At 47.3% G+C, this 12,023-nt stretch overlaps 1 protein-coding gene across 1 annotated transcript; it reads right to left on the reverse strand.

Annotated features, from left to right (window-relative positions):
• Positions 1 to 322: 322 nt before the first annotated feature.
• RASSF10 (Ras association domain family member 10) lies at positions 323 to 7,804 on the reverse strand. Its single transcript, XM_084828268.1, has one exon. It carries the CDS (start codon positions 7,431 to 7,433, stop codon positions 5,952 to 5,954), a length of 1,482 nt encoding a protein of 493 aa, XP_084684394.1. The 5' UTR covers positions 7,434 to 7,804; the 3' UTR covers positions 323 to 5,951.
• Between the last annotated feature and the right edge of the window lie 4,219 nt (positions 7,805 to 12,023).

A 12,023-nucleotide genomic window follows, 5' to 3' on the forward strand; every position in this document is an offset into this window, starting at 1 on the left:
TGCCCTAGAACATGCTCCTGAGTGCTCTACAGCATGCAAGGATGCCCTGCTGATGCTTAAGTGTTCCTCAGCAGAAGATCTGAAAAACCCTGGTTTATTAGAGTAGAATATCACAACAGTAAGGAATCATACAGGAACCAAAGCTTTGTGGGTTTTACCTGCCCCACCCTCCTCCAGTTTTGTATACTTTTCCAGGTACCAGTCGCTGAGAGATCTGAGTCAGGTTTTAGGGCAGCAGACATCTGGCAAACCAACTGTGAATAAAATAAAGTTAAGCTCTGCCCACTGAAATAAGCACAGTGACACATAAGGGATTACACTTCTCAGGCAAATGGATGTGGTCCTTGAACAAAAGATCATGAATAATACAGAGTACGCACAGAGAACGCACCAAATTGATCCAGAAGCAAACAATGGCAACCACAAACCTGCACTACCAACAGAACATTAAGGAAGATTATTGATTGACATAGATATCCCACCCTATCTCAAGGGTTCAGTGTGGGCTGTGCCATGACACGATACAAAAAGCTTCCTTGTCTCAAGTACCCCTGAAAACAGCCTTGGATCACTGGCCCTGCCACCCCTTCAAAACCATGATTGGTCAGAAGTCATGCAGAGATGAGGCCACAATGCAGTTCAATGCAGACATGCTGTTCCCTGAGACAGAGCCAATGCTATGTAAGAACTTTCATAAACAGTGTGAGCTTCTTGCTTCCCAACATTTCAGTTTCTTGGCTTTGGCGCCTTTCATCTCACATTTCACAACTCCTCAACGATATGTATCAACAGCACATTACGGCATATTCTGTTGCCGCTGACTTGTGTTTCTATCATGTGGTTTGTTTTATGTGCTTGGTAGTGTAGCTAAGAGGAGTCTTTACAAAAGTTAGGTGGAAAAAATAGACGCTATCCTCAACCACTTTTCTTACCTGTTCATTATGTCTGTAATAGTTATAATCACACAGCAAACCAAAATGGCCTCCACCCTCAAATGGAGTCCTCCCAAAGTACTTTACATTTTAAAAAAGCGGATTAGGTAAAGGTTTTAGGCCTAACAAAGCTTTGTGAGCATTTTGCAGTGGGTGTGTGGGGCAGGGGGTTGCCCTCACCTTTAATCTGATTTGTAAGGGTCACTGTCTTTTTGGCCACAAGTCATTACCTCATCTTAACGTCTACCAGCTTTGCAGCTGCCTCATACTACAACTGCAGTGAAGGTGGGCTAATTATTTATATGGGGTACTGAGGGAGATCAGGATTTCGCTCAGGAGTCAGTACTATGCCCACTAACTATCTGAAGTGCTACTACCATCTTCCTAGGTGGACTGAACTCTTCCTGCTCTCTGAAAACTATTCTGTGCAATTATTCTCAAGCCTTAAATTCACATGCCAATTTTACTTGCTTCTCCATCGCGCTCCACTTTTGCATTGTTAGCTGTGTAAAGTGAGTATGAAATGCTACTATCCAAAGACAAGTTAAGGGACTTTTTATCAGGTACTTTAAAAGACAACAACACTCAACCAAGTTCAAGTAAGGTACAGCCTGATACTAACCGTATTTACTCAGAAGTATGTACCATTGAAACCAACTTCCTAGTAACCAAATCTTGCAGGCTGATCTCGTGCATGTTTGCTTGGAAATAAATCATACAGAGTTCAATGGGAGTAAGTCCTAAGGAACTGTGCATTGATCAGAAGCCTTGAAATAAATAATGTTAGACTTCTAGAGACACTGGGCTGTATCCAACATAGCCATTCCATTGACTGAAACAGTTCTGCCAGTGGAGCTGGAAGGGGGGTGATTCCCCCATTGCAGTGCCCGCACACACCCTCAAAATCTGCTCCAGAGATCTGGGAAACCCTCCAGAGCAAATTTTCGGGCAGTACAGAGGGCTACAGGGGGAAAGAGAGAGGGAGAAAGTCCTGTCGCTAGGGCACCACTGGATTTAACCAACTATTTCCCCCTTCAATTCTATTACTTATCTAATCTTAGGAATATAGTAAACATAAATTTTACAAGCCATATTAACATTACAAAACTGTACTCATATAATCACTCAAAACAATCTTTAACAGGCTATTAATAGCTTGATTTGAAATTAGACATCATGTACTGTGGAAAGCCGCAATATTGTACCTTTAGTTCAATGAGATTTCCATGAGAATCAAATCTTTAGTTTTTGTAAATGAATGTAGCTTTTACTGATGTCCGTACATATCCACTGATGTATACAAATGAAAGATATGTCCCCTTTAAAAAAGTATCTAATTATTATTTTAAAATCTGTTGCTCTTGAGGTTTTTTGTTCACATCTGATTTTTTTAACCATGACCAGAATCAGCTGTAAGAATAGCCTCCTACATAAAGTTCTGTATGGTAAATGCAGGCCATTCACCTTTAGAAAATGTTCAGCAGCTAAGGATGACTGGTTGTAATTCTATATACCAGGGGTCCTTAACCTTTTGGACCTATGGGCACAGCTGGGAATTTGAGATACTGCAGTGGGCACAACCACAAAATGCCTCATCAGTGGATTGACGCTTTGGCGTCTACCTTTTGCGTCTATGGATTGTAGGCTGCATCTTATTCAGCAAAAACGTTTGCTTCATTTCTATTGGACACGTTGCAATGTCTCTTTAATAAGGGAATTGTGTAATTCAGCAAATTGCTGGCAGTGCAATACAGCGAATGCTTCTTTTAAACATATGTTCTGGCAATGTTGAATAGTTCATTCTTTTTGTGGGGAGGTTATTACACAGTTGTTTTTACTGGAACAGTCTTTAATATTCACTGATGTACACACTCTTTTAAATTATTTACTTGCTTCATGGGTATTAACAAATGGTCAGCGTAAATGGATTCTCTGCACCCTTTAGACAGCTGAAAGACTGTTATTACAACACTGAAAGGATAAACACTCACCTCCTATAATGCAATGGATTGAGGACCTTACAACATTTTCAGTATTTGAAAGGGTAGCATACAGACATCACCTTCAAATGAATACTTATTTGGATATTTGGTCCAGTTTTGTTGAAGCTCCTGTATAATTGCTACAAAGCTGTATGCATTTCATACAAATCCATGTATGTATGTTAAAAAAATGAAAAAAAAACATGATTAAAATAATTTAAAAATAAAAATATTTTCAGGTGCCCACAGGCACCACATTCAGCACCCATTTGTGGGCATCATTAGAGGTGCCTGTGGGTGCCATGGCAGCCTCAGACACCATGTTGGGGATCCCTGTTATACACACTTACCTGGAAGTATGCCCCATTGAACTCAATGGGGTTTACCTCTGAGCAGACATGGATAGGATTGTGCTGTCATTTAGCTGAAATACATGGTATTGCTAATTTGAAAATTTCTAATTGGAATAACCGAAAAGGCTAAATTAAACTTTCTTAAGGATTCCCTAGTTAATATAGTTGTTGTTGTTGTTCAGTCGTGTCCGATTCTTCATGACCCGATGGACCATAGCACGCCAGGCCATCCTGTTGTACTCGTGATCTGAATGTAAGTTAAAAAACTTCCCCCAGATTGCATAATTGTAGTTACCATTATAATTGCAAGGCAGAAGGTGGTAGCACAAACATAACAAGACACTTACTGTTTCCGAAGAATCACATGCCCAGTTCCATGTGAGCAAAGGAGCATTGAACTGTGTTTCTCAAAAAAGCTGCCCAAACCTCTTTTGAAACCATGAAGACTTTCAAAAGTAGGTTGTGATAGATATAGCACAGGATCTATTGTTTGGAGGAGGAAAGTCAGAAGTCCTTGGTTGTGTCTAAAGTAGCTCTTTGGATTGCAGTCATAGTCTATGATGTTAGCACCGAGGTAACGATTCCTCCCTTCGCACAATCATGTTCTATTAGGGCCAAACTAAGCAATTACTGTTTTTAAAAAGTTAAATAGCAATTTCAGGGGCCCCAACCAGGATTGGGTCACCATGTTGTACAGGAAAGAGAAGGTTAATCGTTTCCTCCGGTGCCATGATCCTGGTGAAAATCAGCCCCACAAATGGAATTTATTTCATTAGCTGCCCAGTTGTAAATGTTTTAAGTTTTTAAGAATTGTTTGAAGGCTTTGCATCCTGCTGCTGCACAACTTAAGAACATAAGAAGAGCCCTGCTAGATCAGACCAAGGGTCCATCTAGTCCAGCCAGCATTCTGCTCACACAGTGGCCAACCAGCTGTCGACTGGGAACCCACAAGTAGGAGAGGCGTGCAATAGCACCCTCCTGCCCGGGTTCCCCAGCGACTGGTATACAGAGGTATACTCTAGACCATGAATATATACCTAACTAGACTTTAAAGAAATGTTGCTCAGACACGCTGCCAGATTTGGAGAGATACCCACTTGTAATATTGTTACTGGAACATCAATTGGGGGAGCACTGTGAAATAGCTAAAATAAGGCACCAGAACTGCAGAATGGCCCTTACTCTGCACTAACTTCAGATTTCTTTGGCCTAGGCCAGGAGTGGGCAACGTGTGGTCCCTCCATATGTTTTGGCCTACAACTCCCATAAGCCCTAGCCAGCATAACCAATGCATATGTGAAAGCTTAATTTAAGTCAGTCCTATTTAAAATATACATATTATGTCAGATGTCTTGCTAGATGCATTATATAGCACATTATAGCACAATCCTATACATGTCTACTCTGAAGTGAATCTCATTGTTTTAAATGGGGCTTAATCCCAGGTAAATGCACACAGGATTGCAATGGTCCTCCACTGCATATTACCGTAGGTTTTGAGCATATTAACATAGGTCTTGTTCATGCATCATCCATTTTCTGAGGAACAGAAGCTGTATAATTTTTTAGTTTCCATTAGTGGTCAGTTATCATTTAAATTACACAAAAGCATGCATTGCCCCCAGGTCTATCTGTGCATACGATTACTGCTATGAGGGCATATATTTCTCATATGGACGTAAACGGGAATCTATTTCTGAATGTCATTCAGAATCTATTTCTGAATGACAGAAAGACATTCTTGTGTGTTGTTATTAGTCACCCAGAGTGTTGCTGCTGTGTCATCAGTGTTTTTATTTTCTTATCAGAAGAGCAAACTAATTCTTTCAGGGGAAGTTACTGTGCTATTAACTAGATAGCTGCCTTTGTGTTATATGGAAAAGATCAAGATACTAAACGTTCTGCTTTAACTAGAAAACAGATTAATCAAATGAATTATATAAAGAAATGCACACTGCCCCATGTTTACAACAGGTAACTCAAGGATTAGAACTTCCATTCAAAAATAAAAATCTCTGATGTGAAATAAATAGGTTTGAATGTAAGGAAACAGGTAATTCCAATACTGAATGAAATGCAAGTATTCATCTATCTTTTTTTCTTTTCTTTACTAAAAGATAAAAATAGTAAGGAGACAGACTAAGGTCTGCTCACCAGTGGCTAACTTTAACATGTTTCAACGTCAAAGCCGCAATTAAGACGCAAGGTATTTCCTTTAAATGGCTATAATACAATTTAATCTCCTGTCCCCCAAAAGTCTTTCTTTAGAGAACCAAGTGCCGCTTCTGCAGTCAGTATGCATCGAAATGCAGATTTTCTTTGCTTTAAAAGTTTAAACCAAAAAGTAAGATGGAATCCTTCTTTAATAAAGGAAAAAAACAACAACACTCTTTTTAAAAAAAGAAATGTATGCTATCCTTCCAGGGAGGTAATTGAATGATCACCAATTAACTATAATTAATCATGATTATTGCTATGATACTGTATCAGAATGAAAACACACTCGTTGAGTGTTGTTTTTTAAAAAGAAATTGAGAGAGAAGAGAGTGGGGCAGGGAAAGAAATCCAGCAATTCCTCTTCCCAGCGTTTTGCAAAGACGGGGCCTTATTGCACAGAAGGCAAAAACTAGGGGGAAGCGCAGCTCTGTAGACCCTGAGATGATGCGGAGGAAAAGGCGCTGCTGCTATACCAGGGACTCGCAGACGGGCACCGAGTCCGAGTCCTGGCTGTGCATGGAACTCAGGCCCGTGTCGGAATCCTCGTCGTTGTCCTCGCAGTCTTTGCGCAAGGCCCGGGAGGCCTGCTCCCCCCAGACCTCCGCCCCCGAGGCGATCGGGGCCGGAACGGCGCTCTCGCCGTCCTGCGGGAGCCGGGGGGCCTGCGGCGGCGCCTCCTCCCCGTCCTGGTCTAGGGACTGCAGGGTGTCGAGCAGGCGCTGCAGCTCCCGCTCCTTGTCGGCCCAGGCGCGCTGCGACAACTCCAGGTCGGTCTTGACGGCGTCCAGGTCGGTGCTGAGGCGCAGCCCGATGTAGAGGCTGGTGCTGAGCTGCGTCTTGACGCGCTCCTGTTCCTCGTGCAGCTCGCCGCCGCCGCCGCCGATCAGCTCGGTGGTGTTGCAGTCCGCCTCGGACGAGAGGCTGGTGCTGGAGCCCTTGGCGGCCGCCAGCTCTTCCCGGCGCCGCTTCATCCAGCGCTCGTTGAGCTCCTCCTGGATCTCGCCGGCCAGCCGCTCGATGAGCTCCTCCTGGCGGCGCCACTGTTCCTGCAGCAGCAGCACCTGCTCGCACCGCCGGGCGCACTCCTCCAAGTCCCCGCCGCCCCTGCCGGCCGCCGCCTCGTCCTCGGCGGGCGGCTCCGCCTGGTCCGCCTGCCCCCCGGAGGGCTCCAGCTCGCCCCCGACCAAGTAAGTGTCCTGCACGTAGTTGACTCCGTGGCGCTTCATGCGGTCGAAGTGGATCCTGGCCTCGTAGCGGTCGATCTCCCGGTCCAGGTCGCGGATGCGCTTGATCTGCTGCCGGATGGTGTGATCCTGCGAGAGGACGAGATGCACCAAGGTCTCCATCCTCTCGGCCGCCGTGGCCGCCGTGGCCGCCGCCGCCTCCTTGGCCGGCGGCTCCTCCTCGTGCGGCGGCTGCCCCCCTTTGCGCTTGTTGATCTTGGCCAGCTTGCGGAAGGCTTTCCGCACCACGCGGCGCTGCCGCTCCTGGGTCAGCGCCAGGCCGGCCCGCCGCGCCGCGGCCCCCGAGCCATGCTGGCACGGGCTGTCCTTGCTGGGCACCACGCGGGCCTCGGCGCTCCTGGGCCCCGTGTTGGGCAGGGACGCCTCGCTGCGCACCAGCACGAAGCGCACGTTCTCCTGCTCGTCCCCCCAGGCCGCCCAGAGCCGCAGGATCTTGGTCTTGTTGGGCAGGATCCTCTCGAAGCCCCGCCACTTCTCCACCATGCAGTACGACTGTGGGGCGCCCGACAGCATCCCCCCACCGCACTCCTGCAGCGAGGCCAGCTGCTGCTGCTGCCCTCCCTGCTGCTGCCGCCGCCGCCTCTGCTTGCTGTCCTCCAGGAGCACTCGCACTACGTCCGAGCAAGTGGTGCGCCTCGAAAGCCCCGAGATTAACTTCTCCTCCTGGCAAATCCACACCGAGATCTGCTTTTCCTCCGGCTCCATCAGGGCACGGCGGCTTGGCGCTGCCGGGGCCCGCGGCGGCGGCGGCTGCTCCCAGCAGGCGTGGCAGGATCCCCCATAGGAGCAGCGCTCAGCGGAGCCGCGGGCCAACGCGCGCTGCCCGGGAGCCGAGCATAGTTCTCGGCTCCCCCTCCCCGGAGGGCTGTTACACTAATCCGAAGTAGGGGCGCGCCATGCTCCGAGCGCTCCGTCGCCGCTCGCCTCCCGTGTAGTCGGCGGTCCTTTCCGTTCCGCCCACCCGGTGCGTCTGATCAACCGGCGGTGGAGACCCGGGCAACGGCGAACTTCAGAGTTGCAGCTCCTCCTCCTCCTTCTGCTGGTATTAGCGCCTCCGTCTCCCAGTCTCCTTTTGCTTTGACACGGCCCTCGCTTCGCCGCCGCGTTTTCGTCCTCTATCACGTGGTTTTACACACACACGCACGCACGCACGCCCCCTCTCTCTCAATCTCTCTCTCTCAATCTCTCTCTAATTCTCGAGCAGCCCTGCTGTTTGATCCAAGGCTATCTTCCTGTTCCTGATTTGTCCCTTAGTCTTTGGCCAGGTCACTCTGAAACAAGAAATGTGCTCATCTGAACACTTGTCTGATGGATCAAGAAAAGAAGCCTGTTAGCTGTTTCAGAATGGGAATAGGGAGGCCCCTTGGGAGGGAGGGAGGGAGGGAGGGAGAAGGAGGGCAGGGTGGGGGGAGCCGTCCTCCTGAAGACAGCCCTTCAAAGAAAGCAACCAAAACCCGTCAAAAAATTTATTTCATTTCAAGTAAAATCCCCGGCCCTGTAATTAAAAGGAGTTGATGTGCGCCAAAGCACTTTGCAGATTAAATGCACAGTGAACAGTAAAACTAAGTGTTATTAAAGCCTTTGGTTGCTGCCAGGATTCAAAGCGAGAATGTGCCATTTATTCCAATAAGAGAAAAATGATTAGACCAGTGTCCTCCAGATGTGCAGGACCACAACTCCCATAGTTCCTAGGCAGCATGGCTATGCTGCCTGAGAATAATGAGAGTTGCAGCCGAGCACATCTGGAGAGCACCAAATAGGGGAAGACTGCATTAGACTAGAAGGCTCCAAGTGATACGCATACTAACCTGGAAGTAAGCCCCATTAAACACAGAGACTTCCCAGTAAACATGCATAGGGTTGTGCTCAGTAGTGTAGTGGCAAATTCAGAAGTGCGGGGTCCCTTCATGACAGTCATAGCCATGCCCCTCACAGCCACGCCCCTTCTAAGATTGTACAACCTTGTAAGATATAAAGGTAAAGGTGTCCCCAACCAGTCGTGTCCGACTCTAGGGTGCGGTGCTCATCCCCGTTTCTAAGCCGAAGAGCCAGCGCTATCCGAAGACGCTTCTGTGGTCATGTGGCCGGCATGACTGAACACTGAGGTGCACGGAACGCTGTTACCTTTCCCGCCGAGGCGGTACCTATTTATCTACTTGCAATTTCTTGCTTTCGAACTGCTGGGTTGGCAGGAGCTGGGACTGAAGACGGGAGCTCACTCTGTCACGCAGCACTCTGGTCTCAACCTGCTGACCTGCCGACCTTCCAGTCTGCAGTTCAGCGTCTTAGCCACCGCGGTCTCACTGGGATCCAAAAACAGTGCAGCTGAGAGTAAGGCAGGGGTATTTCAATTGGATGTCAGAGAAAAAATGCAGGGGTGTTAATCTTTTTCACCCACCCACCCACTCACACAAACACAAACATGTTAGGTTTTCAAAATATGATACTCTATGGAAGCTTCACCCTCTCAACTCAGCCCTCATGGACAGATCCCTTCTAATTTACACAGCCCCCTTGCACACTCCCTTAGTGCCCTAACATTACCCATTAGCCTTTCCTAAGCTCCTTCATTATATCTCTCCCATCCCGCAACAGAAATGTCCACACACCCAGCTGGATTGAACCCCCCCCCCACACACACACACCTTCTTTCTCCTCTCCCCCCAACTGATTTTCTTCTGTTTCCCTTCCCTCCACCAGGGTTTGTTTGCCCAGATACATGCCAGCCTTGTACCAAAAAGTGGAGCTGACACAGCAGGTTGCATTTGGCAGTTCTGCTTACTGTAGAAATGAGTGTTCAAGAATTAACAGTGCAATCCAATGGGTGTTTATTTCGAATTAAATTTACAGAGATCTTGGGAAGGCAGCTAAGGCTGCAGTCCTACACACACTTGCCTAAGAGAAAGCCCGGTTGGCAATTGAACATAGTGGGACTGACTTCTGAGTAAACATGCATAGGATTGTGTGATAAATCCTAAAAACTGGCACAAACCAGCTACCTGCCCTGTCCCATAAGTAAATCATGGTGGCAGCACTCCCCCTCCCCACTCTCCTGCTGCTGCTGTAGCCAGCAGCAGCCCTGAACGGGTGGCTGGTGTTGCAGGAGACGGGGGCAGCGCCAGGTGTGCAGGCATGGAGCAGGGACGGGCGGAGAACCCAAGAGCTGAGGAGGAGGAGAGGGGGCGAGAGGGGGCTACAGAGCAACCTCAGGCTCCCTCTCTTGCTCGCTCCTTTCCTTTGTCTGTCCAGCAGCCAAGAGACAGCCACCCGCACTCCCTCTGCTCCCTCCTCCTTCCCTAGCAGACTGGGACCCGGCTGGGGGCTGGCCTCAAAAAAAGTGCTGGAGCAAAGCCCTGGAGCAACCTGCCACCACTACATCGCTGGTTGTGCTCTAAGTATAGATTTGGAAAACTGAATGGAATGGGTTTGTGGGTTTGGTTTTCACTTTGTTTTTTACAGTAATAATTTCTGATTGTTGTTTTTTTCCTGAAAATTGTTAATAATAGTGATAGTGTGGCATTTTAAATTCCTTACATTTTTCAATCTGCAAGTTTTCTTGATGTGTTTGCTTTCCATTGTTCCCACGGCTTTTGAAATGGGAGTGTTCTTAAACAAGCAGTCTCAATGAAGCATTCTGCATCAGCCCCAACTGCATGTTGCTTTGTTTTTGTTTAAAATACTTATATGCTACCTTTAGGACAAAGCTCTCTTAAGGCAGCTTACAAAAAAATAATAAAAACCGTAAAAATGATTACAATTCAAATAAAACAGTCCAGTTACAAAAACTATAAATACCAGCAATTTAAAACCCAGCTTGCAGCACTTCTAATAGAACACCTTTCAAAACTAATACATTTTAAAGGGTTGTTTAAAAATGATCAAATATGGGGCAATATGGACTTGTTTTGGGAGAGAGTTCCAAAGATATGGGGCTGCAACTGAAAAGGCCCTGTCTCTAGTGCAGTGGTCTTCAGTAGGTGGGTTGGGACCCTGAGATGAGTTGTGAGCCACCCTCAGATAGAGCAGGGCTGCATTTACACTAAAGAAACCCCCCGCAGTCCTCCCGTTCTGGAGCCTTTCTGCATTTATGGCAGGCTCCCAGACAGCGACCACATGATTGCTGAGAGGAGAAGCTTTCAATTTTCAAGGTTCCATAGAATACAATGAAACAGCTCCATCTAGTGGCTGTTTCAGTCACATTACATTCCAACTTTTAAAAATAGTTCATTAGTTCTGGATCTTTTTGGAGTGAAATAACCAGGAAATATCTCTGGATGTGCCCTGAAGGTTAACGACGTCATGAAAAGGACCCGCAAACTTCTGTAAGTGAGCAATCTCAGTAGAAGGAAAAAAGCTCCGTGTGAAGGAGCCCCATGGAAGTGCTGCCCACCATTTTGTTTTGTGGGGCAGATCACCCCACCCTTTTAATACTGGGCCTCACACCCCAGGTGTATGGACTCTTGGAAATGCATCCCATGTTTCAGGTTGGGATTCCAAGTGGGCCTCAGCTCTTGACCAATTGAAGACCACTGCTCTAGCGGATCTGATGGATCTTGAGGGCAGGCCTGCCACCAGGGCCTCAGAGGCTGATCTTGAGGCCTCTGGTTTGTATGGGTGCACCCATATGACCAAGTTCGTATGGCTGCAGGCGGTCCTTGAAATAACCTGGTCACAAACTATTTAGGGTGTTTCCTTCAAGCATATTATTAATTGCATGTACATCTTTTTCCTATAAGAAACTCAGAAACCCAGGTAGTCTCCCAGGCACTGACCAGGCTGAGATCTGCTTAGCTTCGACAATGAAACAGCATTAGGTGCTATTAGACTGGGATAGGCAGCCTTTTTGGTCCGTGGGCACATCTGGCAATTTGAGAAACTGTTCCTGGGCACCAACACAAAATGCCTGCCATTGAAGGCATGGCAAAGGACAAGTACCAAGTAACCTGCCCAAAAGACTGAGTACAAGTCAGTCTGAAGTGGGGTCTGAGCCCCAAGATACTAAACAACTCCCTTGAACCCACAAGTTTCAGCAATCGCAGCTGCTGGCAAGAAAATGTGTTAGTTAAAAAAAAAAAATAGTTGGAAGGGCAGGGCATCTTGGTGAGTGCCAAGAAAGGTAACCAGGGGTGCATTGGTGCCTATGGGCACCACTTTGCCTTACCCTGCTTTAGACCATTCTTTTTTATAAGAGTTGTGTGAGAAGAAGCCCCAGAAAGGCAGTTCTCATGCCACTGCCCTCTAACCTGCATTCTGAGGTGGTCGTTTCCCATGAGAAGACTGTCCCCCAAGCCTCAA

Source organism: Heloderma suspectum, chromosome 1 (genome assembly GCF_057233095.1).
Source record: "Heloderma suspectum isolate Gila_16-S chromosome 1, 16-S_ref, whole genome shotgun sequence".
NCBI classification, from domain to species: Eukaryota; Metazoa; Chordata; class Lepidosauria; order Squamata; family Helodermatidae; genus Heloderma; species Heloderma suspectum.

Bases quoted from the DNA above. Each gene is read 5' to 3' on its own strand.
- RASSF10 (XM_084828268.1), bottom strand. From the start codon at position 7,433: ATGGAGCCGGAGGAAAAGCAGATCTCGGTGTGGATTTGCCAGGAGGAG.